The sequence below is a fragment of the Amblyomma mixtum genome, chromosome 8 (assembly GCF_055824585.1).
Source record: "Amblyomma mixtum isolate Tamu chromosome 8, ASM5582458v1, whole genome shotgun sequence".
Classification (NCBI taxonomy): domain Eukaryota; kingdom Metazoa; phylum Arthropoda; class Arachnida; order Ixodida; family Ixodidae; genus Amblyomma; species Amblyomma mixtum.
Genome location: NC_143019.1, coordinates 59,305,777 through 59,332,957, shown reverse-complemented (window position 1 = coordinate 59,332,957; position 27,181 = coordinate 59,305,777). Strand labels below are relative to the sequence as shown.

At 50.6% G+C, this 27,181-nt stretch overlaps 1 protein-coding gene across 1 annotated transcript in view; it reads left to right on the top strand.

Moving 5' to 3' along the window:
• Positions 1–27,181, top strand: part of LOC149332606 (uncharacterized) — a 266,465-nt gene that overhangs the window by 230,681 nt on the left and 8,603 nt on the right. Inside the window, exon 2 of the mRNA XM_089558239.1 lies at positions 26,644–26,746. Coding sequence (XP_089414365.1) covers positions 26,644–26,746 — 103 coding nt within the window. The remainder of the gene's footprint in view (positions 1–26,643; positions 26,747–27,181) is intronic.

The window sequence follows — 27,181 nt, the reverse complement described above, 5'->3', positions numbered from 1 at the left end:
CATAACCTGTACAGGCACGAACGGGAACGCTCGTACTTCGCGCTGTAACATCAAATTTATTTTACGTTTTGGTTGAACTTGAGAAGGTATTAAAGGGATAACACGCGTCCGGAATAAAGCGAACAATTTGCTTGTCTCTGATATTTTGGGAACATATTAACAGTTCACCTTGTTATAGTGATGTTGGAGGGGGCCGGTTGATTACTTCGCTATAGCCGTAGCTTCGTTATAGCCCGTGTTGACCGAAATTCCAATGGAATCGTCATCCTTTCGTTATATCCGTTGTTCCGTTATAAACCCTTTCGTTTATCCAGGTTCGACTGCATATGGCTGCACGGACAATCAAGTACTTTATTAATTCGAGCTGTACGCACGGAAGTCCGATAGCCACCACGGCAACACGGGCTTTCGTGTCCTCCTTTCTTGGCAGGGCACGTACGAGCTTTATTTGTTTCACAATTTCAACTTGCGCGACTGCTTACGTAATCGCCCGCATATAGACCCCCCTTTCTAATTGCGCCCGGTACAGGCGCCGCCGCTCCTGTCTTCCTGGTCCTTCGTGCGCACACTTACGCAATGCGTGTGCACGCCGTAGAGCACCGTCAGCGGTGCGCATGCATGCATCCATGCATGCATGCATAGCCCCTGCGTGCGCGGCTTCCTCGATGTGTTGCGTGCGAGTTGCCCAAGATGTGTGGCGTTCGCTTGAACGGCTTGAAAGCGGCGGCGCCCATGCACGCCCTGGGGAGCTTCTCGCTCGAACGAATCGCCTCCGGAGATTTCGCGGCGATTTCGCGGTGATGTCGCGAGCGAATTTCGCGGCGTTGTCGCGATCGACGAAAGTGTCTGCGCAATGACGTCAGCCGTTGCGCGCGAAATTAAGGTACACGCACGCTCGGGGGCCGTAGCGCTGGTTTATTTATGTTCACTGCTTTCCCTCTGCTTGAGTCGATTCCGTCTGCGGCGGCCGCATTTCGACGGAGGTGGAATTAAAAAAAAAAATTGGGGTCTTCTAAACGACATTGTGAAAGAAACTGCGGCAACATTTGCAAGTTGGCCCATCCCAAAATTTTTTTAAAGGAAGCCTCAAATTTTATAACTAGGACCACCCCGGAAAATGGATAAAGGTGGATTAGTGGGTCAATGGAAGAGGATTAGTGGGATCCATTGGTGGATTAATGTGGATTATTGGAGTATTGTTTCAATTTTTGGCTGCGTCGTATGATCAGTGCCGGCGTTTCCTTCTTTGCCTGTATCAGCGCTCGCATTCTAACACCTCTCGTGGCAGATGTTAAACGCTTACGTCTATCTACTCTCCATTTCCTGTGCACATGGCTTGAGCTGTTGCGTTAACAACTTGTGCAACAGGCTGGCTTCTCTTCATAGTTTAGTTAGCCGGCAGGCAGCGAGATGGCGACTGGATTGCGGAGTCTTAGGTTAGGTAAAGTTACGAAGAAACGAAAAGCGCGGTAACTATCTCACTCATTGCAGCCTTGTCGTGTCAGCATGTCTGCAGATGCGCGGCAGGCGTGACGTAGTTTGCACGCCTGTGCGTTCCTCCTGCAACAGCAGAACCGGAGATGTCTGGAACCGCCGTCGGAGCGAAGAAGTGACGCTGCTGTTCGTGCATCTGTTTGTTTACATTCGCTGCGTGGTTGCGAAAGCGTTTCAGAGAAAACAAAGGCGCCAAAGACGCGTGTGCGGTTGCTAGGAGTGAGAAAACGCAGTCTCGATCGCGCGAGCTCTCTCTCCCTTCCGTTCCCATGACGTCAACGAAAACCTGATACGGGGTAGGGGGACCTTCTGGGCATTTCATGCCTGCGTACACGCGCACGCGTTGGCTTGTGGTCTCATCTCATATCCATTTCACACCGCTTGAGTGTGTCCGTTTTCTATTCCTGTATACTGAGAACCCCGCGAGTAAGCAAAAAAAGTTCCGAGATAAAATTGTTCGGTGGTGGTCTTCGCTAACGGTATCTCTCCTTCGGTCAGTTTTCTTTTTATCTCTCGCTACCGCGACTGTGTCGTGTTGAGATAGCGTAAGAGCCGGTTCCTGGAACTGTGACACCGGCAGAATGTCGGGATCAGAGTGGACACGTGCTTCGATTGCTTTGTTTTCGCGTCTCGCCGCACATACAGCACAACAGCGTCCACACTGAAAACTTTCCGCTGACTAATACTATACAGAGGTCAAGTACTGCGGCCTTCTCGTCGTGTCCCCTCGTTATCGCGGACTCTGTTACTGTCGTCAAGGCCGACAGGACGGCTCGGCGTTGGTAGAAGCAGCGGCGCAACAAGACCAGGACCTAGAAGGTTTGGTTTGGTTTGGTTTGGTTTATGGGGTTTAACGTCCCAAAGCGACTAAGGCTATCAGATACGCCGTAGTGGAGGGCTGCGGAAATTTCGACCACTTGGGGTTCTTTAACATGCACTGACATCGCACAGTACACGGTCCTCTAGAATTGGTCCTCCACAGAAATTCAACCGCAGCGGCCGGGATCGAACCCGCGTCTTTCGGGTCAGCAGCCGAGCACCATAACCACTGAGCCACCGCGGCGGCGGGACCTAGAAGGATATACTGCAGGACATATGCTCTGTATTTCTGTTTCTTGGTCTTCTTCTTGTTCGACATCTTCTCCCAATTGTCCATACACCGCACCCTCCTAGGGATGGCTGTACATAGCTATCCCTAACTATTGATGCGACCGAAATGCGGTGGTTCCTCCTGCTACTCTCAAGACGAGGTTAGGAGCAGGAGGAATGTCTTCCTCATACTGCATCTTGCATCTTCCTCACTCAGCAATTTCCTCACACTGCATCATTCTGTATCTTCTTCACACCGCATCCTGCTCCAGCCATCCCTAGCACAATGAAATTGTTGTGTGAGAGAGATGCAGGGTGGGAACCACCTTATTTCGGTCGCATATAAAGCATCCAAAACACCGTTGCTAAAACGCTGTTTATCTTTGGTATTTTCGATGTTATCAAGAACATGGCCGTCGATGTGACTACGTTCTTTGCAGTGGTGTTTTATCAGTTGTGTTTGTGCTGTTTCACTGATTCCACTGGGTGTTACCTGCGGGCAGCTAACTGTATAGCAAGACGCTACGGCCCATAACAGTAACAACAAAGCAAGGACAGGAAATACGTGTCTTCCTGTCGTGACGACGCGCGTTAGTCACGGCGTCATATTCCGAGTGTCTCTGCTGAGCTGACTGTCTGCGGCCAACACGACTGCACCATGAGGAATTCCAACCAGGAGAGATTACCATGATCTAGAACTGTGTATCCTTTGAATGAAGTCTCGCTGCGTTAAAAGGTCTGAACCTTTGGAGGAGAAATTCTAGAGGCCCGTGTACTGTGCGATGTCAGTGCACGTTAAAGAACCCCAGGTGGTCGAAACTTCCGGAGCCCTTCACTACGGCGTCTCTCATACCTGGGTCGCTTTGGGACGTTAAACCCCATAAACCAAACCAAAACGTCTGAACGATCCCTGAAACGCCGTCGTCATCATTAACTTTATTTTGCGTGTGTGCAAGGGGATATTAGCCAGGTTGTTCGTTTGTTTCCTTTGATCTTTTATTTTTGTTTTTAACAATTGTTTTCGTAGCATTGCCTCGTTTTGTAAACCCGGCGCCTCGTAGCCGAAACAAGGGACGGCTTTTCCACCGCGATCTGGCGAAAACAACGGAGCCATTCTATTCCGCGTGCGCTTCTGTGCGCTTGTTTACATAGTGCGACGTCACCGGGACGCGTAACCCTCTCCCCCTTGTTTCTCTCAGTGGCGCGGAGAATGGCGCCGACGCCCCTGCGTGCCTCTCTTCCGCGGTCAGCGAGCCGTGAGGCGCGACGCTGCAAGATCTGCCCGGTCTCTACTCTTCACATCTCTGTGACTTCCCTTTCCCTCCTCCTCCTCGCCCAAGCTCCCGCGAAAAACTCGACCGCGGTCGTGTCTCCCGATCAGCACCCGTGCTATTGTTCGCTCTCATTCCCCCCCCCCCCCCCCCCCCCCCCCTTTTTTTTTTGTCTCCCCAGGGGTATTCTCGAACTTTCCGGTCGAGTAGGCGCAACTAACGCAACTGCGACACCACGCGCGTTTCGTTCACGCCCGCGCATGCGTACTGGGTGGCACTGACGCGGGGACGAGCGCGCGTTTTTCACGCGAGCTATCACGCTCGCTATGCGTATACACATTCTCGTCTTTCTGCCATCCTTTACCCGTGTGACAAACGGAAACCGCGCTCCATGCGTCGCCTGTACACAGCGGCATCGCTGACCCGGTGTGGTATTTCGGGCTTTTGCAAGGCGGAAAGCCATCACGCGCCGACCAGTTGTTGAGGATTTAAATGATCTCTTTGGCGCCGCTGTGGGAAGCCTTGTTCAGTAGGAGCGTTAAACCAAAGAACAAGTTCAGAATGTTCCGAAACATCGAGAACAGGGATCCCGCAGCGGTGCTGAAGCGTCCTTTCAAACTCTTTACGGCTGCTATATGCTTGATAAGGCTCTCCGCCATGGTTGTTATTCTCCACCATATGGGTTTCCGTCTAAACTACGATCTGAGATGATTATGCTGAATAGAACACCCGGTGAACCCGAAAGATGTGCCTTGCGGTGTCCGCTAAGCACGCCTAAAGTACGCCTAAAGCATGTACGGGTTGTGACCTGAACCACATATCTACCCAACCTGGGTCACGTATACGCTCTGGAATCTTGCTGTCGCTGCCGAATAATTGAATTACCGCGGACAATCCCAAGCTTGCGAGCCCGCATTGAAACCCCCCTCCTTTAAGCGTTCGACCTGCTTATTGAATAGAGTGTTCTGACGTCATTTTCGACAAGCTGTTCTCGTTGTTCGTGACCGCGGGTGAAATGGCTGTATCGAAGAGCCGTCGGGGATTTGGTGCCGGACACCAGAGAAAGAGATGGAAAAACTAGATTTTCGTGGGAGGGATGAAGTGGGGGTCAAGCGGAAAATAAAATATCGAAATAAATAATAATTACGAAAGCAGCGAAAGAGAGAGAAAGAAAGCAAGAAAGACAGAAAGAAAGAAAGCAAGAAAGACAGAAAGAAAGAAAGAAAGAAAGGAAGAACGAAAGAGAGAAAGAAATGAAGAAAGAAAGAAAGGAAGAACGAAAGAAAGAAAGAAAGGAAGAACGAACGAAAGAAGGAAATGAAGAAAGAAAGAAAGAAAGACAGAAAGAAAGAAAGAAGGAAAGGAAGAACGAAAGAGAGAAAGAAATGAAGAAAGAAAGAACGAAAGAAAGAAAGAAAGAAAGAAGGAAATGAAGAAAGAAAGAAGGAAATGAAGAAAGAAAGACAGAAAGAAAGAAGGAAAGGAAGAACGAAAGAGAGAAAGAAATGAAGAAAGAAAGGAAGAAAGAAAGAAGGAAAGAAAGAAAGAAAGAAGGAGAGAAAGAAAGAGAGAACGAAAGAAAGAAGGAACGAAAGAAAGAAAGAACGAAAGAAAGAAAGGAGTGTTTTCGTCATCTTCACCTGTGGCAAAAGGATGCCTAGCAGCACAACATTGCCACGTGCGCAGGACGTTGCTACACCCTGTTCAGTAGAACGAAAACAGAGCATGCGGTCGGACGCTGTGCAAGGTCGGGATGAATTGGTGTAAACAAAGACTCGCCACGGGTCTGCCACCACCGTCGACATTCCCCCCCCCCCCCCCCTCCCCCTCTTTACAATGCGACACTCGGCTCCTCGTGTGACGTCGACGGCACAGCGGTTCCTCTGGCGGACGGAGCCTTTCGCTGTTTACTCGGTCGGACCCATCTGATAACATTGTAGAGTTGGATCCCGTTGAGCCGGACTTCGCAAACACGTGACGTGTATGAACTCCCCGCACATGTTATTTCCCGCTGTGCCGAGATAAGACATCGCGCCGGCTTGAAACGACCGCGTATTGCTGTTGATGGCAGATAATCTATGCCTCCGCTGTGCGACTGCGGAGGCAAGAATCACTCGCAACCGATCATGACAGGGATCGACATGCGAAGCGGGTGTTGTGAGTAATCAATAATTACTCGTAATAATTTATGTCTTGTGAGAGAAGATCGTGAGAGGCATTACAGAAGTTGGCGTGCGACTTCGGGTTATATTGGCGCTATGCCTTTACACACAGGACAAGGAAAGAGTGATGTGGTTTGCGTTCTTCACACTGTACTTGCCATGTGTGCAAGGGTGCCGTCATTTGTAAATCGGATTTATACTTCAGTGCGCCTAACACACTATGCCTGAATCAATGCGTGCGAATTAATTTCCTTGCCTACAGTTTTGTCCTATTCTTTTTGCGTGCTATCGCGCGCTGTCAGAAATGATTTACGCGGTTGCATGTATCACCACCTGAGAAATCTATTCAATGCGTGATCTGCTTTGTAGTTTGTAAACTGTGTTTCAAATGCTGACTGATTACCAGAAAAAAAAAAAAAAAACGATGTGATCATTAGCTCGAGGTTTATGGCTTTGCATGTAACGAGTTTACAAACTTAATTGAATTTGGTAATAATTTTTTATGGGTCCCATTCAAGGAAGCTGCTACCTTAGACTCCTCGTAATGAAGAGTATTGTACTAATTTCGACCACCACTATAGGGTTTTTTTAAGGTGTACTTGGGTATTATCAACGCATGAACGTTTTCTGTTTTTATTTTCTGTCGACTAGCGTGCGCGCCGCGTCGGGGATCGAACACGTGACCTTGCGCTCAGTATAGAATGCCGTATTTACGAAGCCACATCGACGTGAAGTGAGGGCTCTTGGTATATTTGAGCCCTATCTGCACTTTGCCTTCTGCAGTGAAGAAGCTGCGTCCTGGTTGGAAGCACGCAGAAATAAGCCGAATAGTAAGTGTTTACGTTTGATAGCTATTAGTTAAACATCTGAGCTGTAGACCCGTGCAACTCTAAACTAGAGATCGTTTCTCCTGAAGATGTTTATAGTTAACTCATAATTATGCGAATACGCGTCGTATGTGGCCGTTTTCGTTGCCTGTCTGCATCTCCTTTCCGTCTTGACTGTGGACTTTCGTCACTCATTATTACCAGCGCCGTCGAAATCATTGTCAGCTGTACAGGCGCGATCGATACAGAACAAAACTCTTTGTTGGAAATCCGGAACCAGATTAGTTTTTTTTTTTTTGCTTTTTACTTCAGCGTAAAGCTCGCCAAGGTATTCAGAGCATTGGACTTCCAGAGGAGGATGTAATCTCCCCCCCTCGCTCATGAAGAGTAGCCGCTGACTGTATGGTAGTAAGGCGTTTTCACAATGCACGTATACGTGCGTACTACACATTACTGCAGCTATCGCGATTTCGCTTGTTTCTTGAAATCGCGTCTCCAGTCCGCTGCGTATGCAGGTAGCGTGGGAACCGACGGGAACGCGTCGTGTACTCAAGACGGATCGGCCGTCGTTACGCAAGCAGCTTTGTTCAGAAACCAGCAGCATACTCTGCCTCAGCCCGTGCCAAGAGAATTAATGCTTCTCCGCCTCACGTATACTATATAACTCGTTGTCCCCCTCTTCCTTTGTTCCAATTTATTATTTTTTTTTTCCACAGCGAATGGTGTCGCGGAAAAGTTTCATGTTCGAGGACGATGATGTAGAGGGCGCGTTGTTTTTATGCTTCGAAACTCGTTTCGGCCTGTTCCGCTGTTTTGTTGTAGACCCCCCTTTTCCGTGGCGTCGCCTTCCAGCGGCGACAAATCTCTCGCGATAAGGCGACACGACGTCATTGTCACCGCTTCCTGGCAAGAAAGCGACGAGTCTTCGCACCTGAACAAGGTCTTGACGTCTTGATGACGGCGCCACGAGAGGAACAAACGGTGCGATCGATCCATGCTTGACGCTGATGGAGGTCCCCCGTAAATATCTAAACAAAGCGGCTTCCTCTGTATTCTCGTTTCGCTGTGGCTCGTATTCATAGCAGCTGCGAGTCGTAGTGGTAAGCAACTTTGTGAAGAGGAGGAGGAGGAGGAAAAACTTTTATTTAGCCAATGGTAGATTGGTATAGTTGGTGGCCATCCTCTTCGGGGGGCGTCCTTAGCGCAGGACTCCGCTGGCTGTCGCTATCCTGTGCGCCCGCTAGAACAGCCGTTACTGGTCTTGTGGGTCTGTGCTGGACAGAGCAGCCTTCCAAGAGGAGAGTAGGATGGGTGCCCCGTGGGGGTCGTAGGGAGTAGAAGAGTGTGCGTGTAAGGCTGCTGCATGTTGGACAGCATCCGGGGTATTGTGTGGGGAAGAAGAGGTGTGTGTGGTAGAGGTTTGGGAAAGTGTGCGTCTGAATATGGCTCCGCTCTGTTGAGGGATTTGTGGGTGTTAGTGTGCGTTGGGCGGTGTGGCGGTGTTAGGTTATTCTCTTCGTCTGTAAATCCCCGGCCAGATGTCCTGGCCTCTCTCCCTGGTGCCATGAAGCGAGGCGTGACCCGGTGGTCAGACGATTCGAATGAGGGGAAGTGTCTGTGTGGAGCACTGTTGGAGGATGTGTAGCGCCTATTTTGATAAAAGGCAAAAGGCGTATGCCCGAGATGCCGCTTGTGAGTCGGGGCTCGGATTTCGATGTCCTAATTCTCCGGGTCGACAGAGATGCAGAGGATGGCAAGGGCAATATAGCTGTCTCTTCTGCTGTCCTGTGGGAAGGAGACCAGCCCGAGTTGAGGAGTCCGAGTGACAACCGGAGAATATCCACATGTCTTTTACACAGAGGCCGCAAGCTACCCCAGAGAACCTGGAAGCCATGAGCGTAGCCACGGCGAACCGGACTGGCGATTAACAATTCTCAGGTTCAGTATACGCGCGCTCAAGGAGCTTTATTTTTCCACGTCAGACTGCAGGAAAGCAAAAATAACCTTCGTATTAATTATTTACGAATTGTCGTGTCATCTGGCGGCCAATAAGTAAACGAAAATTATAGCCGTTTTCACTCTGACCGCGACTTCGCGAGCGTCAACAAGGAACTCTGAGCGTCAAGTAACAGCTGCCCCCGTGCCCGTGCCTGACTGCATAGCGGCGTTGATGGATCGCGTCTTTCTGCCTGTGGTGGCATCACATGGCGGAAAGCAGGCGAGCCAGTAGATGAGTTCCGTATCCGTGCTGTCTGCAGAGAGCCACTCGCGCCGCCATGTTTGTGCCTATGCGCGTTGAGTATACTCGTACAATTGTTATTTGTGATGAGTAGACTAAGCGCTTATCTCGGCGTTGTAATCAGCCAAACGTGTGTGTATATATATATATATATATATATATATATATATATATATATATATATATATATATACACACACACACACACACACACACACACACACACACACACACACACACACACACACACACACACACACACACACACACACACACACACACACACACACACACACACACACACACACACACGGAAGCACTGACAGCGTAACGGCTTCTACCTATTCGTAATAGTCAGGAGCTCACCCTATACAGTGAGCATTGTACGCACTGTGAATTGACGAACAGTCGAGCCTTCAGCCGAAGTGGCGGCCGACGACATTTATTTACGCTCTGGAAACCAGATTAAACTGAAACAAACTAGCCTACGAGGCAGAGACAAACACCGGGTCGCACTAAAATAAATGTTAAAAGAGAGAGAAGTGTTTGTAGGGGTGCCGCGGCGCCTATGTGAGCTTCGAGATAGTGCACGGCGCCAGTGATGAAACCGATGCCACGAGGCAAGAGGCTGCTCTCACGGGATGATTAATTGCACGTCGGCCTGCGTGTACTGCGCACAATGGCAACTGCCGATACGGCCCCCTTATATCGGCACACAGACGCCCGAGTCCGAAGGGAAAATGCCGTTGCTAAATGCCGGCGGGCATTCGGCGGATGCCGCCGAGGTCGCGCGCCTTACTATCGCGATCGCAGCCGCAGCAGCTTGCTGCTGCCTGCTGAGCGGACTTCTCGCTTTCGTTCAATAATTCGACGTCTGTGGGTGTCTCTCTCCTCTTTTTTTTTTTTTGTCTTCTTGTTCCTTCTTTCTTTCTTGCAGGCTTGTTTTTTTTCCCATTATTTCCTTCATCTTTCCACTTCGCTTTTTTTTTTCTCTTTCCCTCGTGCGAAGGATCCGCAATGTTACGCCTCTGCTCAGGGCCACCGTTGACGACGACAGTGCTTGCGATGCGTTCGCGCTCTCTCTTGTCGCTGGATCGCCCGTAGCTATACGGCTATAACACTGCTCGTTCGTTTAGCGAATTATAGCCGCCGTTTCTTTGTTGTTTTTGTTTTTATTTCGCTTTATTTTTTCCTTTCTTATCCTTCACTTTAAGTCTACCTCGCAGATTGTGTTTGTCCTCCATCTCTGCTCGGTTCTTCCTCTTTCTCTGTCATCGTTTTTTCTTTTACTACCACTTTTTTTTTTCTGAACGTTAGAGTGAACATATGTATCTGTCTGTAAAAGTCCTCGCTCTCGCTCGTCGCTAATGCGCTCAATGGGAATTGCCGTGCCCAACCAATATACTATGTGTTGCTATCTCAAACAAGCACAGTGCACATGTCCGTGAAAGGGGGCATGACACTGTCAACTCGCGATCCTGCGGTTGTGAGACGTGTTCTAGCAGCGTCTGTACTCTGCTCGTGTCTGCAGATTCGTTTCTCGTGGAGTTTTTGTCGTGTCTGCCGAAGGTGGCTTCAGTCACGAGTCACCGACTTCGAGGAAGATGAAAGAAGAATCCGAAAGTACGAGCAGGGAATGCCATAAGGGGAAAGACGGCTGTTGAGTGTACGTTTACAAGCGATTTTCGCTGAGAAATGGCTCTTTCGTAGTCGCAGAGATATATGCGCATCTCAAGTGACTGCGGTTTTTCTTTTGTTGAACAGAATATAGTTCTCTCATCCATAACAAACTGCAGCACGATATAGCTAGTTGGGTCTAGGGATGCGAAATCCCCATGTACGTCTAAGTAAGAAAGGTCACTACCGTGTGCGAATGCGTCGACCCCTAGCGGACATGTCGCATGACTTTCTGGGGGGGGGGTTACCGCCAAGCGCCTTCATTATGTACAGTCTTATTCCGTTTACCAACTCAGTGCTACTTACTATATAGTCCTTCGCATTACTAAAACTATGTCCTGCCGCGGTGGCTAAGTGTCTATGGCTGTCGGTTGCTGAGACCAAGGTTGCGGGATCGAATCCAGACCGCAGCGGCCTCCTTTCGATGGAGGAGTTTAAAGTGAAGAAACGGCAGTCTGTTGAAAGCTATCAGTGCGCGTTAAAAAACTGCTGGTGGCAGGAATTAATCCGGAGACATCCACTATACGGCGTCCCTCATAGCCTATAGGCTATGTCGCTTTGGAGTGTCAAGCCCCATATACCCATAGCGTACCATACCAGCGGTATGGTTACAGTATTTGGTATGTTTATCTTTGATAACAGCGACGGACCGTATAGTTGATCATGTCGCGTTTAGCGACGCGCGCAGCACAAAAAAGTCGTTATGCGCAAAACACGCGGTCTAAAATGAGGGCTTTGTGTTCAGCTTGAATATCATGATAAACGTTGGCTTATTTAAAACTTATTCGTCTTTTCATAACTTCACAATGAGTGTGGAGCTCACAATCGCATCTTCTCCTAAGAGCAAGCTGAGATAAAAAGCTGCGAGGAAGAGAAAGAACAACCATAACCTAACCTCTCCGTCAACAGCGAATACTCGCTGCATGCGCTCATACCGTCATTGTGGCCGAGTCCTTGACTGATTGTCGAGCTAGCAAAGGTCGCTGAGCCATATCTCTTTCTCTTTAACACCGAGCTCGCGACATGCCTTTTGTATATCTGCGATGCTGGCGTCGACACATGCATGGCTTCCCTCTGCCCAGCTATTGGCCGGCGTGTGCGCGTGGACGTATACCCGTCAACCGGGCTGTATACGGGCGGGAGATTTATGTGCGTGCCCCTACAGTGCTTAAATTTCCTTTCCCGGAGGCGGAGAGGGAAGGAACGGAAAGGGCGTATGTGGGTAGTGTAGTAGGTATATCTTCGCTTATCTGCGGCATGTACAGCAGCAGCCTGTCCGGGAATGCGGTATGTACACACATAAATACACGCTCTCCGGTGACTTCTCAGTGCTATAGTCCCTGTCCCCGTGCACATAATTTCCTGTGACGTAACTTTGTTCTTTATTCTCACGTCGTATGCTGAAGCACTGACGCAACAGTTTTGTCATCGGCAAGTTACTTTCGACTGGTTCATTCGTATTATCCGAGTTTTCCATACGGGGGCCTGTCGTGAGGGAGGAGATGCCAGGAAATTAAAACGTAACTAAGTGCGGGAGAAGGTTGGGTGGTGAGATGAGATTAAGATAAATTCGTTTTGCTCGAGGCTGGGTTAATGGAGCATAACCAGACCGACGACGAGAACGATGTGGTGATGATGGTTGCTTGGGCAGAGGGGAGGGGGGAGATGGTGGTGGAGTGACATTGTTTATATTCGTTTAGGTCCTAGTTTCAGGAGCCTGTTTCCATCCTGCTGCGTCCAACAAACTGATCGCTCACGCCGTTGATATCGTCTTGAAAAACAACCACGAGACCTGAGCGGCTTATACGCGAGTACGGCATCCCATTAATGCGTACGCATATGCGTATGACCGCCGCGGACACCCAGAGAATTCGATAATGAGTCCGCTGGCTTCGAGGATGTTATTGTCCGGGCCCGTAATTCTTTACTACTGCCCCGCCTATCGGTTGCATAAGAGATAAGGAAAGATTTCAAGAATGTCTCCCTCCTTTGAAGATCGGGTTGTTTGCGAGGGTGTTATTGTCGCCTTCCTGGTACGCGTTTGTTCTTCCACCTTTAATTCGTCGATTGCTTCCACAAGCAGCGCCTCTAAGCTATGCGACTCAATGGCGCAGCTACATGGACCGCCTCGAGCGTTCTTGGCGCGCGTTTCGAGCGAGTTTCACGTATCTCTCGCGGCGGGTTATGCAAATCTCTCGAGAAAGGCGCGCGTTCGCGCAACGTGTGCGTCACATCGTACCACGCTCATCTTGCCCGTAAGCCTCGCCGCGGCGATTGCTGCATCTTAATGCTCTCCGAGAAGAACTCGGCTGTGATTACACGGCGGAACTTAGCGCCCCCTCTGCTCCAGTGTCGGGTATACAAAAGCCTGCGCTCGTAAGTACATCCGTGTGCGATATTAGAGGGAACAAAGAGTGTGAACATTAAATTAATCATTACTCTGGGATTGTGTGTCACGCAAAGTACTGTCTTTGTCAAAAGTAACCAGGCTGCATGGTTTACTTCTAGCTCGTACAGTGGAGCCCTCACAGCTTCCCTGAAGCTGAAATGGTCGTTAAAGGTAAGGAATGGAAGTCTTCTTGCCTACCAATAACCTTTGGTCTTTAGGAAAGTCACAAGGGCTCCACTATACAAGCTAGAAGCAAACCATGCAGCCTGGTTACTTTTGACAAAGACAATACTTTCTGCTTTCTAAGTAGTTTTTCTCTTGGCGCACAGTATCCAAAAGTCAGTCTAAACTTTAGTGGATAAGCAACCGGAAAAAAATTTGTACTTATGTGCAGAAGATTTGTTCTTTATAGTACTGCTCTCTACTGTACAAGCTCAAGGCCGTTCACTACAAACGCTGCAGTGCTTGCTTGACTGATACAGCGTCTCGATATAGCCGCCTGACCCTTTCTATATACATGGGGGACATGGACGACAGTCGTTAACCCTAACAGGGCCGAAGCTCCGCCCACCGACTCCGCCGCCGCAGAAAAAAACTCGCGTTCTCGGCGTTGCGTGGTCGTCGCTGCAGTGTGCCAAGGCGGACGATGGTCGTCAGTCGGCGGCTGTGCGCGACGCGTCATTCGGGGCTATTTTTAGCGCCAAGAAATAATGAAAAAATCGCGCGCGCTCGGGAAAGCGTTTGACGCACGTAAGTATATATTGAAACCGCGCCGTGCGCATTTCCTCTGGGCGCGCTCATGTGTGTGTCTACTGCGCTCTCTGAAATGTGTCTTCTCCGCTTTTGGGGCAGGAACGCGCTGTAGGTGAGCGCTTCCTTCTCGCTTTAGTTATTTTTCGCTCTAAATGACGCCGAAAAAAGAAATCCAGGCGTACTGAACGACAGGCGAGCGTAGAAGCTTGTTTAACACAGCCACCTGCACCGGCCCGGAAAGGGCCGTCAGCTTGCTTATATAGATAAATTTAAAAAAAGAAAAAGAAAAAAAGACACCATAGCTCGTTTCGCTCGCACGCTTAGCTGTCCAGCTATATAGGATCAATGCGCTGTTTTTGTCGAAGCTGCTTTATGCAGACGGCAGTATTTCTATCTATCTATTTTTTTCTCTTTCTTTTGTTATCCCCGTGCAGTAATGACGCGCGTACTCCTAGCAGGAAACAGGCGGCGAGTCTATGACGCACGTAAATACAGCCCTCTCCGCATGGCTGATGTAAAAAGAAGGCAAACCATGCGGGGAAGAAAGCAGGAAAACGAAGGAAACTATGTAATCGACGCCGATTCAGCTTCGCTGTACAGCGTTCCGCGTCGACATCTCATTGCAGTAACCGCGGCCAGATCAGCTACCGAAATCTGTATCAGCCGTGTGTACAAGAGATGTCTATCGATCGTGGCGCCACCATGCTTTGATCCCTTGGAGCTGTGTGGGATCTCTGTCGTATCAAACCGGACCGGGCTCACGATAGTCTATGATTCGACACTGATTAGTACAAGAGCGGTCTATGCGTTGAGGTTGTCAAGCCATTACGAGGTGTCTACGATACTCGCCGCTACGGAAAGCTATTTTTGTTGGCGGGGAAACTCGGGTGGTGGTTAAATGTTTCATTTGATGTGATATATCAGAGCTAAATGGGAGCGCTCTATCAATGTGGTACACGGTGCGCAGCTGTGCCGCGGGATGGTTCGAGTGAAGCGGTAATTCGAATGAAACGACTTTGCTATAGCGAGAGTTTACTATGCCTTCTCTTGCTCTGTACTGAGAACAGCCTCCTTTTGGTCTTCTGTTTCTGTGGTCGGCTGAGAAATTAGGGACAGCGAATGTTTGTTCCGCGTAATTGGGCTCCCCCTCGCCTGTAGTAAGAGACCTGAAATATCAGTTACGTCTCGCGTTCTCCGAATGACCCCCACGCCTGGACTTTATATTTAGATCTCGCCCATAAAATGAAGATGAAGCAGAAACAAGTTATGACCTGGACGAGGAACTCTGGCGACAAAGAAAGAAAGAAAGAAAGAAAGAAAGAAAGAAAGAAAGAAAGAAAGAAAGAAAGAAAGAAAGGGCCGCGTGGCCTTTCTTTTTCCCTCGCCAGCCTCGCTGACTCCTGAGGATGAATAAAATTTCGCTCCAGTCTTCTTTTTTGTCTTCTCTCCCCCCCCCCCCCCCCCCCCCCTTCACCTTCTGCTGTTCTGTGTGGCCTGTTTCTCCGGAGAGGCGGGACCTCTGACGTCAATGGAGTCCGCTTACATGCGTCTTTAACTCGGCGGCCGGTGGCTGGTGCTACAGCGCCGCACCCCCCCCCCCCCCCCTTCCCCCCTCCCTCCCTTTGCATTACCACAGCGTGGCGTGATTCAGTTCTCGGACGACGTGACTCACTTCACGCGCACTGTCCCGTGTGGCGCCAGGTTCCGTGAGAACCACGGCCACCGCCACCACGAACCACTTGACTCCGCGTCTCCTTGGGGGGGCAAGGGCGCCATCAACGTGCGTTGAGGGGGAGTCGGGGAGAGGCGGGGAGAGGAGGAAAGCACCAGCGGGACGACCTCTGGGAAGAGGCAGAAACGAGAAAAAGCCCGCAGCCGGTCGCGGGAGAGCCGAGTGTCTTTTCCGCGATGGTCGCCGCCTGTCGTGCTCCTCCGCCAACCAGGGAACTTCCCTCGTCGTCGTCTGCGTGACAAACGGTGCCGTGGTGGTAGTGGTCGCTCCTCTCGGGATCTTTCTGTCGTCTTGCGGACATCTTCGGCTCCCCGGAGTGCGTTCTTCTTCTTTGCTGGGCCCGTGCGAGAAGTTTTAAAAGACAGCCGTGGTTTCTGCGGTACCCGTGAGGACAGTTCTTTGTCATCCGCTCCATCGCAAGATGTGCCGGGAGTTCTCCAGTCCGACCGTCGCTCCGGCCGCTGGAACCGCCGCTGTGCTGTACGCCCGAAAGATCGCCGAATTCTGCCGGGACGGCGGTGGCGAAGACGACGATTCCGCAAATAATAATAGTAGTAGTAATAATAACAATAAGAAGAGTGGAGCGACGATGAGTGCGGTGCCGTCGCTGGGGGACCTGTGCAACTGTTCGCTCCTGTTGAACATTGGGGGACTGAGTCAGCAGAATCAGCCGCAAAAGGTGTCCGCCCGGCCCCTGGTACCCGCACTGACCAGTCCTCTCCGATCGCTGGTGAGTCGAGACAGGCGACCACAAAAGGGCCGGCTGAGCATTACTTCAGCGCGTGTGTTTACTGAGGTGTCCCGAGCCGCTCATTTTGTACAGCAATTTCGGATACGTCGCCGCCATTGCTCACTAGCTTCTGTGGCCGGCTTTGTCCCTTTGTTCCGGGTCGACAGTATGTTCTATGGCGTTTGAGTTAGAGGGGTGGCTTCGGAGCGAATTTAATGGCTCGTCGTATTGTCTTGAGTTCTTTTCTCTCGAGTTCCTCGGTGCATCGTATTGTGATCGCTAGAAAACTGCGCTATATATGGAGATGGGGGCCACAAGTTTAAACGGCGCAGGCATTTCAAGACACGAGTGACTGGATCTCTCCTTCTAGTGCGCACCCTTGCGAATGACATGTAGGTAGAGGTAGACAGATTATTACTCATCTCCCGTTTAGGTGGAGACGGTAGCTGTCGTCACGCAGCGAATGAGTAAAGCTTTGTGTGTCTGTGTGTGTGTGTATCTATCTTTCAGTCCGTGTCTTTTAAGCGCAGGTGTATTTCAATATGGTAAACCAACTCGCCCAACAAACCACTCTTTTAACGCGTTTTTCAAAAGCGCATAACGAGCTACATCGACAGGCCGTCGGGTGTTGCTTATCTAAATGCGTTCCTTTTTCCATCGTGCTTATTCATCTGGTTAATTGTTGCGTAATTGTGAGCATTCCACTCATAGGCTCGCATAACTACGTTCGCAGCGGTTTAGTTTGTTTCCTTTTTCAAGGCGTCGTCCTTGCTTTCGAGCTAGGCCGCGAAGGGACTCCTCTCTTGTTCCCTGTCTGCCCCTTCACAGCCGTCCCACTTAACGACTTGGGCTTCGCGCTGCCTAATGGCTCGGCCGCCGCCAGCCCCATCCGTAGTCGTTCGCTTGGCGTTCCCGATAAAGGGGGCTCGCCTTTCCTTTCTTCTGCATTCCAAGGACGGTGGGCCGCGAAGTGCGTGCTCGCTATAGATAGGCGCTTGCGTGTACGCACTCGGTAACCTTGCCCCGGGTCTGTAGATCTGTCCCCGAGGCGAATTAGACGTCGGTGCATGCAGTAATGTAGGCGCGAAAAAAGAAAAAAATATATATGTACATACAAGAGCTCGGAAGTGCTTCAAGGTGCGCACGACAGCATGTGAAAAAAAAAAAAAAACTAAACTAAACGCTAGTGGGCGTTACGAAGAATTTTGTGTTTATCCTGATAGATGCGTTGCTTTGACCGCATTGTGGCGAGGTGTCCATCTATGCGAGCCCTTTTGCGCTCCTGTGAGTGTGTATGGATGCAGGCGTCTTCGAAGCCTGATTGGGAGGGGAAAAAAAATAGGAAATGCTTTTTTTGAGGAAAGATCAATGACATGCGGCACGTATATGGTTTCAGAAGTCGTTGCTGTTCGACTTTTGCACTGGGTGTCCCTTTGTGGAAGGAATGGGTCGTCGACGCAACCCGCAGCATTGCCATCGGGTCGTCTTCCCGAGAAAGCGAGGCCAAATTCCAGAAACATCCCGCCTCCGGCTTCACGTCGATTCGGGCACTCTCTGCGAACCGATTGAGGATGTGGGCTGTGTAGGGTCATTCCAGTTCCTCGGTTTCTACGTCAGTAGAGGGCACTGGACACGGTGAGCATTTAAGCGCATTGGGGTGGACGTGGCTAGAATTCTGATTCAAGTTACCCTGCTTGCTGCGTATTGCGGGGAAGCCTAGTCCCTTGGAATCTCTTAAAGTGGTACGGTAGTCCTTTGAGCCTGCCAAGCTGGGGAACCGACGAGACGAAGAGAGGGCTTGAGGGTACCACGGTGCACAGATACCGCCTTCTTACCCATCTTCCCGTTGCGCTTCGTGTTCGAGCTCCCGCAGTTGCAGGTAGTCCTGAACGAAGAGCTTCTTGAACTGTTTGCCATTTGGAGCGATGCAGAGGGCGCCTGTGTGGTATCCCATATGTACATGGAAGATTCTTCACGGCGTGCAGTTGCTTCTTTGAATTCTTGTCCGAGTCACGTTCGGTCCCTAAACTGCTTCTTGGACAGCTAAATTTTTCATTGGTTTTCCCGAAACGGATTTGGACTCTGCCTTCGAGACATTCCGAATGGTTTTCGTCAAAGGAATCGGAAGAATTCCCCTGGCGCGGGACCTGGCTGGAATTCAGTGAAATGTGTCGGTAGTTGGCCTCACGCGGCGAGCTTTTTACTGCGGTATATGTACCACTACTGGATTACCGCAGGCGATTCGGTCGTCTCCGAAAGATTAACTCCTTTATTTTTCACTTCTCCGGCTATGCAGCCTCAAGAACGAATCCTCGCAGGAGGACACGAACACGTCCGTGATAAGGGCGATAACAAGAACCAGCTGTTTTTTTCCTCTAGCTATTTATACATATCTATATTGAATTCCAGAAGCCCTTGAATTTTTTTTTTGTTATGCTACGGTCAGATCTTGCGTCGATATAGACATAAATGCATACACGAGTGAATCCGTGGCTTTGCTGTCCCAAGGTGCTGCCATTGCAGATGCAGTCAGTCTGTCCCGCGCATACCGGCCACGTGTGTGTTCGACAAACATCGCGCGCTGTTTAGCCCCGTATATAATAAAATACAGGCTTGTCCTTCCTTGACCTCGGCGCTAAGAACGCTGCGAGTCTGCGTGCGCTAAGTCAGCTGCATCCCCGACCTCCGCGGCTTCTTTTCTTTTCCTCTCTTCTCTCTCTCTCCATCTTTGTTCATTAATTCGTTCATTATTCCTCCGGCCTTTCTTCTCTTGTTTCTCTTCCAGCGCGCGTAATGCTCATTCCAAACACAGGACAGGCCAAGAAGGAAAGTCGTTGGCGTTGCAAAACCGGGTTGCCTTGGCGAGAATAGCGTCAAGCGTGGACAGCGCGCGGTGCGAAAGGACGCAGTGAATGTCACTAGCCGACGGTAGGGGAAAGAAAACAAAAAATTAGTTGAAGACCGCGTTTATGTCTTTACCTAGTACATTTAGCTGTGCAGCCCTCAAGTGTCGCAAGTCCCCGAGCCACACGGGGTTTTGCAGTCAAGGGGCACTCAGTGGCCCAAGAACTTTTGACGCGCGCTGTCCGTGACGCAGCTAGATGCGCCAAAGTGTAAACAAATGGGTGACCGCGTTTAATAGCTAGGTTAGGTAAGCAGGTTATGCAGATTAGCTTAGTTTATCAGTCGATCTGCATACCCTAATCTACATATTACCGCAGTTCATCTGCATACGCCGCGTTACGTTAATTTGCGTTACGACTACCGGCACTCCTTCCGCTTCCGCAATAGGTTGTGCCCTTTCTTCTTCTGAGGACGTAATGTTGGCCGTATTTTTCGGTACTGGTGCTCTCATTTAGCGGAACTCGTGTCTTTGTCTGTGGACGCGGCTTCTATGGAAGGCAGTGTGGCAGCCACGCAATTCCTGTTTTGAACTCGTAGTCAAATTCCGCGATCCGTTTTAAAGAATTACATTATGGAATTCTATTCTATAGCGTTATATTCAAGAATAGATGGCTTTGCACGTGACATCATTGGCGTCATAATGGTGAACCGTGCATGGCTTACTGTGGGCATATGTAGCAGGCTGATGTTGATCGCACAGACATTGACCGTGGTCCTGGCCCTTACGCACCGACATTGCAGCCGCTATGACGTCGGTGAAAGCCTTGTATTCTGTGCTCGAACTGTATTCCATACTATTTCTGTGTTCGCCGCCGCGGTGGCTCAGTGGTTATGGCGCTCGGCTGCTGACCCGAAAGACGCGTGTTCGATCCCGGCCGCGGCGGCTAGAATTTCTTTGGAGGAGAAATTCTAGAGGCCCGTGTACTGTGCGATGTCAGTGCACGTTAAAGAACCCCAGGTGGTCGAAATCTCCGGAGCCCTTCACTACGGCGTCTCTCATAGCCTTAGTCGCTTTGGGACGTTAGACCCCATAAACGAAACGAACGAACGAAACGTATTTCTGTGTTCATTCTGCAGAACACATAGCAAAAGCTACTGGCGCGAGCCGTCAGCTTCCGCACCTATAGTGGTTGTGCAGCGCTCTTCAACCTGGGTGGCCGACACTGGAATTAGTTTCGCGGTGCCCGTGCAGACGACTGTCCGTCAGGTCGGTCGACGTAGTGATGGTGGTGATATACACGAATTGCGTGTCACGTGACTCTGCCCCTCTTTTTCTCCTCCGCGTACTAAACATGCGCGAACCGGGGACGCGTGCCAAGCGGCGGAGTCCCAGCAAAAACCCGACCGGAGGAGCGAAGCAAACACGCAGCCCTCTCTTTGTCGGCGGACGGGTCGGCCTTGGCCGCGGGAACCTTTTGTTTGCGTGCCTCGCAGCGATTGCCGTCTTTGTGCTTTTTTTTCTTTCCCTCTTCCTCGTCAGCCGCGCACGCACGCTGGTGTGTGTACATAAGCCGCGCTCTTTCTCTATGCACGTCCCCGTCGCGCTTAATTCCGTGCAGCGTGTGGTCCGGAAGAAGACTGTCGCTGAGCCAGTGTTACGAAAGAGAATGTCGGGGCTCTTTAATTGCGCTTGTCGCCAAACTTCCTGTTGGCTATTTGCTTCTGACCCGGGAAATCACTTGGTCCAAGGAAATTGGCGGCTCTCCGTCGCGCCATCTGTGGCAGTCGACTGAACTGCTCTTGAGTGTTCATAATATTTGTGCCATTGCGTTGCGTGGCGCCGCCGATAGATGACACCACAGGGCGTTGTAGTAGTCATAGATTTGGTAATCGCTAGAGTTTGTTTATACTCGAGAGGTTTGCAGGCTTCCATGTGTTTATGTGGTATAGTTCCTGCAGTATGTGTATGTATATATATTATTTTAGGATGCTTTTTTGGCAGCTCATTAATAGATGCTAAGATCAATCACCCAAAAATGAAGAATTTAGAGGATTTACTCAACGTTTCTGTCACCGGCCTAGGCATATAATACATCCATTAAGATTTTTCAGGTTACTTAACCTAAAAGGCTGTTATGTTTTTCCATTTTTGGGTGATGTCTGTATATTCTGCATATATGAGTATCCACGCGGTGGGCTCAGGCTTTACGGGCTAGAATTTAGTGACTGCGTGTGATTGGCGGTAGTTAAAGACCTCGGAGAAATGTCTTTGTGAATCCACGTTGCACACAACTTGTGAGACGAAGCTCTTATCATGCGACCCGGACAGCCAAGTTTGCCACTCAGCAGCTGCTGCCGGCGGTATTTTTTAACGAGCGTCCGCCCTTGCCTTCGGCTTTCGTTATTCCTGGGAACAGCAGATCCCTTTGCTTCGAGGCCGCCGATGACGGCTTTCCGTTTCTGTTTTATCGCCGGGGCGAATTCCCCATGCTCTTGGGTCCCGGTCACAACGCTGACGTCCGTCCCTTCGTCGCTGTGGTGCCGGAAAAGAGAGAATGTCGCGCTGGAGCCCGGATATAACTCAAGAACGCAGCGGCAAGTACCCCTTATAAGAGGCCCTCTAGCCAGTGGCGTCGACTGATTGTCATGACGTCGCGGCTAATCCCATAGCGTGACATCACAGGTGAGCGACAAGGTGCATCCGTGAAACGGGATTGGCCGTGACGTCATGACAACCAGCAGGTCGACACCTTCGGCAGGAGAGCTTCCATTGAGGCGCATTCGCCGCTACATTCTTGAGTTGTTTACGACTGTATATATTTACATTGCACTATAGAGGTTAAAGGAACCGCGGAATGCTGCGAGTCATTCTTTTACGAGCGCTCTGCACCGACTGAAGACAGCTGGAGACTCGGGGGTACTAGCCTACGCGCTTTCGTTTAGCCTTGTCATCACGCGCGAGGCTTACTTAGCACGGGCGAAAGACGTCACAAAATGCAGAGAAGCTGGCATAAAAGGGAGACGTCATTGCCAAGGATGCGGTGATAACGCCTTCTAGTGATGCTGCAAATAGCTATCCACTGTATTAGCGCACGCTATCTCGGCTAATGATGCCGGCTGTGCGTGTGCATCTCAACGCAGTTAGGCCTAACGAACGTGGTGAAAGCCGGGCGGTACGCTTGTCTCGTGAGTTCCCGCGCCATGCGAGACTCGCAGACGATAGCGTGTTTGTCACATAGCGCGTGGCATAACCGAGACCGGATGACCACCGTCGGGAGAGCTTCCTTGTAAACAAGGACGGAAGGCCTTCCAAGGGCACTCACGAACCTTCCGGCAACCCTGGTGACCTGTGACGTCAAAAGATATCAGCCTCTTTCTCTGCAAGTCAAAGCTATACTCTCGTGCGTCTGGTTTATATATAATACAAACCGTGCAGCTTGTCTGCGGACTCGTGAGGCGTGACCCGATGCGATATGCGCGCCGCGAGCCGAGATTGCCCAAGCTCCGTGACATTAGCCGAGCCAAAGGTCTCGCCACCTGTAGCCTCGCGTGATTGCGAGAAATTGACCCCTCGCTGAGAGTAACCCGCGGTGCTTTGACGTCACGTCTAGCCGTGACCTTGCCGTTTTGCCGCTAGTCGAGATAAGAGCCTCTCTGGCGTCTTGTTCCTGGCCTTATTAGAACCGCAAATACGGCGCGGTCTGCTGATTAACAGCGCCGACTCTTGTTTATGAGTACGGTGGCTTAACACCGTCACGAGTGCGCGGCGTTGAGTCTGTCGACGACAGGGCATCCGGGTAGTATAGTCGCTAGGCCGCGCTAAGGCATGTCCGAAGCTCTGAGGCTTTTCCTGTACTTTATCGGCAGGCGTGCAGTCCGTCTTTGTAGCCGTCGAAATAGCTCAGGAAGCAGGCCCCGCGCTCGCGTTAGACCGTTCCTGATGCGTCGTAACGGTTTCTAATCCGGATTGACTGCAGGAGCATCGCAGCGATAACAACTGAGCTTTTAGAAGAGTGTTCCTAAACGATTCTTGAAAAAGCTCCCATGGTAAAGATACGCGCCCAACGACTTCCGGGAGCTGCTGATCTGGCAGTCTTTAGCACCTTCGCGTCTTCCCGCTGCTCAGTTGTGTTTAAAAAAAAAAAACATTAGTTCGGTTATTGGCATTTCCGCGTCAACTGAGCACGCAGGCAGCTTGAACTTCTTCGTCTCGTAATTCTCCGCGCTCGGAATTCAGGCGCCCGGCGCTTCGCGTGTTCGACCGGGTGACAGATGAGCAATCCCAGGCAGCAGCGAGGTCTCGGTTGCCTGCGCCGCGACTACGACCGTTGGCTCGCTATACTACAATGCATGCAACCCGATGCGAGAGCCGCGTGATATTTCGTCTCGGAGTCAGGTTCTTCCCGCATTGTGCCGGCTGGATCCAGGAACAATAGGGTGTCACACTGAGCTCGACCGATCTTCAGCGGGCGCCATCTGAGTGGCGAGGGTGAGGCTGTATATGCACTGCGAACGTTGTCTCCCCTGGCTGTGATCGCGACATGCGTGCCTCAGTTCTGCTCGTTCTGCAAGTGCTCGCGACGTCGCGAAGCCATGAGCGCGCGTTGTTTGTGGTCGCTGGCTAAGGACCTGCTGTACGCGTCGCTCGCCACACTCTGGATGCTCATCAAGCTGCCTTTCGTTGTCCTCGAGCGCCTCGGCGCGGCGTCTGGGGAGGAGACCGACGCGTCACAGGTAACGCTGCCCCTAAATTTGTTTTTGGTAACGCGCGCGCAGCCGTGTTTCGCTGAAAAACTCGATAAGACGGGAAGACGCTCTTGGGAAATTTGCGTTCCTTGAATACGAAAACGCGGGGCTGTTTTCGCTTTCACCAAGGCAGTACCGCTTCGGCGCTGGATTTTAGTCTGCTAAGCTTCGAACGTTTTCTGAATTAACACGCGTCTGCGCTTGGTTTTGGTCGTTAGGGTGGATAGATCATTTGCGGTCGACAGCCGCTTACTCTTTGATGTTGTCGTCAGTCGCCGTTCACGGGTAACTGCGGCAGGATCCGGTTATACTGTCATATATCATCTTGGCGGGTTGTCGTGTTCGTCTGGTTATGTTTTGCCGGCATTCAACGTCTGGTTATGTTTTGCCGGCATTCAACTTGCGCGTAGACATCGCCATTCGTGATGCCGTTCGACGTCGTGCTAAAGGACGCATTGCAATGCAAGTATTCAGTCTGGTCTTTCGATTCTTTTTGTCGCGTTGTAACCGTTTATGCGTTGTCTTTGAACCCAGTATTAACGTAGAAATAGTCGCGTTGCATTTGGAGGGTGGCGAGACTTTAATCTTAGAGTATAAACTATTGTTGTGTGATCCAGACCGCTCGCGATCTTTTCCTTCATTTTGCTCGCAGCAAGCTGCATCTCCAATCCTTAGAGTACGCGTCACAAAGAAAAAGCGTAGTAGTCTTTCTCCATCGCTGCCATTGTCAACCGATGAGCAAGCCCTACTCATTCTGCATTCAAATTTAGCGCCACAACCGTTCGGCCATCAGACGGCGCGCTGTAGTATGCCGATTCATGCGCTTCATGCTTCACGCACGCGTATGTGAGGGTCTATCTATAGTTACTTGTTGGTACTGGGTGGAGCGACGCATGCAGCAACCGCGCTTCGCTTCGCGGGGAAGGGGCGGCGGTTGGGGGGTTGGCCAGCGCCACAGTAGCTGACACTAGAGTTACTGCTGACGCTTGCTCGCACCGCTGCAGACCACCGCAGGCGACAGCAGCAGCTGCGGATTGCTCGTAGTCGGAGATAAGCCGGCTTTGTCGGCTTGTTACCCGGAAGCAGTGAACCCCCCCCCCCTACCCTCCTCCCACCCCTGCCGCCTCCTCTCCTCATTATAATAAGCTACTTTGTGGTTTTGTTGTGCGTGCGTCTGTGTGGCGGTCGGACTGTTGTGCGCTGCGTGCGAGCGGGACCGAGCAAGGGGAGACGCGAAAATGAAGAACGCGCAGAAGGGGAGCCCCGTACTGCTTCTTCGCTCGACGTGAAGGCCTGGAACGAGCACTCGTGCATATCTCTGTTCGCATTTGACGCGTATTGCCGAAACAATGGCGCTCGGCTCATGCCGTGAGCGGCGGCAACCTCGCTGGGAATTGTTGTCGGGCTGATGCGCGTTCCGGCGCTGCGCCGCCGCCTTCGCAAGCTGGAGTCTCTGGATTCACGAGGGGACGATACCGACGATACCATGACGGGCATTACGGCTCAGACGCTTTGCAACGGCCGGGCAGTTCGTCGCACTAGCGTAAGTGGGAAGCATGCCGACACGCGTTTTTGGGCCTAGGGCTTACTGTCGCTGTTCGCTTCCACGAGTGAGCCGCGGAATCTGACCGGCAAGGCTTGTTCCTATTTCGCCCTTTCCTGGTAAATGCGCTTTCAATATCATTCAATGCCTTATCGTCACTTTTTATCCGCTCTCAAGTTGGCCTTCTTGATCTGCTTTGGAAGTCGAAGCAGTCCTCTAGTTGTTCATTATCCGACACTTGACGCCTCGGGTGCGCTGGCAACGGTCTGTTTTCGCTGGTAAACTGCCAGCGTCGCAATCGAATCTCGATATACTACTACGTGTGCTTCGGAGAAATTTTGATTCATAATGCATTCCGATCTTGTCCGGCTTCTAGCGAAGTTCGTGTGCGTGCGATGTAGCGCGAGAATCCGCGATCGGGTATCGGCGAGCGTGCACCCCCTTTCGACAACGAAAAGTTGTTTTTCTCTCGGACTCGCGGCTCGAGCCGCCACCTTTTTTTTCCACGTTTGTGCGAACCGCACTGATATGAGTTTACAACTGTCTATACGGAACTTGAGATAAGGTGTTTGTCATCTGCGCGCTTTATTCTTTTGTTGCTCATCACCATCTCTGGCGAGCGGACCCGCAGCTGCGTCTAGGAGAAGCCTTATATGGCCGTCTGCAAGTTGAGACGGATTTTTTTTTCAAGTCTAGTTCACTCGTTGTTATTTTCTTTAGTGCCCTTACCGATGAATTTCAGCTTTTCTTTCTTTATCATCATAACCTTTTATCGAGCATATTTGTTGCAGTGGGGCCTTTTGGTGCCCATTAACTATCAATCAGCTCAGTGTTATAGTTCTACATCGCCAAGGCCTGTCGTCGCACTTGTTGCACTATTTATGCAGTTGTTCTTGAAGACTCTATCTTAGAAGCAAACCTATTTTATGGTCATGCCTTCAGGCAGAGTGTATTTTTTTGTCCTTTGATGTGCACAGTGGAACTAATGAGAGCATCCGTAGACATACTTTCTTTTTGTTTAGCAGCAGTTTATTGCTTGTCATTCATCTAGAACGTTGCCCTTGTATTGTGTGTCATCTTGTAGAAGCTGTTTTGACAGTGCTCGTGAGACTAAACCATGTCTTGTCTTTTTCCTTGTTCTGTGCAGCCTTCAGGATGGCGGAAAGTGCGGAACGTAGTCCACTGGTCTCCATTTGTCCAGACTTACAGAAAGTACAAGTACCCATGGATACAGCTTGCTGGACACCAAGGTACGAACCTGCACATTGTCGATGCCCTAGACATCATGGTCACATGCCTAGAGACGCAGAGTTTTTAAAAAGGCTTCGAAGAGCAAACTTTACAGAGCTAAACTAAGCTCTACTGTTCTTCCCCTGTCTATTAAAGGGACACTGAGGAGAAAGTGAAGTTGACTTGCATCGACAGAATACCAGCTCCTGATTACAAAAAACGCCATTCATACTGACAACAAAGCTCCTGTAACATAGAAAAGAGCAAGAACCAAAATACAGGTATCGCCGCCACAGGCCAAACTCGCAAGTACAAGCTTCATGGCGTCATAGACCAAAACAGTGTTGCTAGAACTATTGGTTCTAGCAACACTAGGACACGAGAAGCTACGAATCACTGAGGCGCAGCAAATGCATGCGCAAATCTCCTTGACGTCGCCAGATGGCGCCACGTAC